This window comes from Somniosus microcephalus, chromosome 4 (assembly GCF_052327205.1).
Source record: "Somniosus microcephalus isolate GS21.2 chromosome 4, FLI_Smic_1.0, whole genome shotgun sequence".
NCBI lineage: Eukaryota > Metazoa > Chordata > Chondrichthyes > Squaliformes > Somniosidae > Somniosus > Somniosus microcephalus.
Genome location: NC_140990.1, coordinates 41,036,596 through 41,038,490, shown reverse-complemented (window position 1 = coordinate 41,038,490; position 1,895 = coordinate 41,036,596). Strand labels below are relative to the sequence as shown.

General features: G+C 44.6%; 1 gene segment (V, D, J or C); it reads right to left on the bottom strand.

The window, feature by feature from the left end:
• Positions 1 to 442: 442 nt before the first annotated feature.
• LOC147118708 (T cell receptor alpha variable 18-like) lies at positions 443 to 909 on the bottom strand. The segment is given in 2 exon segments: positions 443 to 747; positions 864 to 909. Coding segments are annotated over 2 exon segments (351 nt in total).
• Positions 910 to 1,895: the final 986 nt, after the last annotated feature.

Here is a 1,895-nt window from a genome sequence, read left to right as displayed (position 1 = left end):
AGTGCTGATTTCAGTCAGTCACTATGTTTTACCATTGGAATCCCAGAAGTTTTGAAGTGTGACGCCCCCGAGGCCGACTCTGAGATTAGATCGCGTTTGAAAGATGTCACTTGACAGATATGCAACATATCCAGGACTCTTATTTGTACAGATTGATCCAGTTATTCATCCCAGGGATCTGCATGTCTGAACTAACAGGGGGGTGGAAATGTCTGAATTAGACGCTGCATTAAAATGATAGCGAAACGTCATTCATCCCAACACTGACAGCAATGAATTTAACGAGAGAAAACCGCTCGGATCAGGCAGTATATTTTCACATGAATTTCCTCGACCAACTCTCTGGGATTCAATCCCTGGTATTTTCCCGGAGCCCACCCTTGTTGCCGACCTGTGCCATGTTTTTATATGAGGGCTCAGGGAACGTTATTCACTGTGGCTCTCAGGCACAGTAATACACGGCACTGTCTGCGATCTTCAAGCCTTTCATGGATAAGTGAAAAGCGCCTTGTGTCCGGTTGACATTCCCACTGGAGTGTTCAAAGCCCGGAGTCGTCTCTTTATTCCCATAACTATCGGCTCTGACCAGATACTGAGGGGCTTGGTGGGGAAACTGGCGATACCAGAAGAGGTCATAGTTTGTAGCTGAACCCGATAGAGAATAACTGCAGGTTATTGTTGAATCTGCACCCTCTTCTGATCCGACACCTTGTTCTGACTGGGGCACCGAGTCTCCGTTACTCATCTCTGAAAATAAACAACGGACACACACCGGGTTATACAGAGTAACAGAAAGAGAATAATCACCCTGAGATGTAGATGGGGATTGGCGAATGTTCTAGGATGGTTCCAATATCACCGACCTGTGATCAGTACAATAACCAGAGTCACGCAGAGTTTCACCTCCATGGTTCCAGTCTGAACTCCAGAACCAAGAGACTGTGATCATTGCCTATACCGGGTCTGGAATGGGATGAACTGAAACAGCGCAGTGATCTCATCAGATCAGTATGGATTTCTTCTCCCGCCTCTTTTGTACAGCTCTAAACAGCCACTTCCTTTATGTTGGGATCATCATCTTTATAAAGTGATCACAGAGCGCCCTCCTGTGGGTAGTACAAGCATGGTATAGCGCATTCGCAACAAAGACAAATAGATATACATATACACATACACAAATGCACAGACAGCCACACACATATACACACAGACACCCATACACATATAGACACGGGCACACACATGAAGACACACAATTCCTTCATATACACACTCACACACGCACAGACAGCATATAGATAGAGACACAGACACATATACACACGGCATAAACCGAGATGCAGACAACTAGTTGATATGTTGTGTCGGGTACTTATGTATATTCTGCTGTGTTGTTTAAGATGAAAGATCTTTAACAAATGATCAGAATGCGCCATCCTGTCTCCTGTACAAGCCTCACATAGAGCATTGTAAACATAAACACAGAGAATCACACATACCGACACACAGGCAAACATGCACAGATAAACAGAGACAGACAGATAAACACACAGGCACATACAGACACATCCAAAAATACAGGCGGAGAAACACAGACAAAAGGTTCGAGTTTAAACTCCGAGGTTGTGACATTGCCACAACATCGTGCCAGATTTTCATTTCTATCAAATGGAACATGTTACATCAACAAGAAAACCTTAAAATCGAATGAGCGTCGGTTTCAAAACAGCGTTAAAATGAGAATCATTTTGAAGAATAAGCTTCAGTCCGAAGGTTTTCCCCCTTTCCGAGCAGTTCCTGGATGTGTCCAGAATATTGTGGGTGAGGCCGGTAACAGTCAGACAGAATCTTTACCCACTCCCGGGATTGGATGATCAGATGTCCGGGAGCCTGTG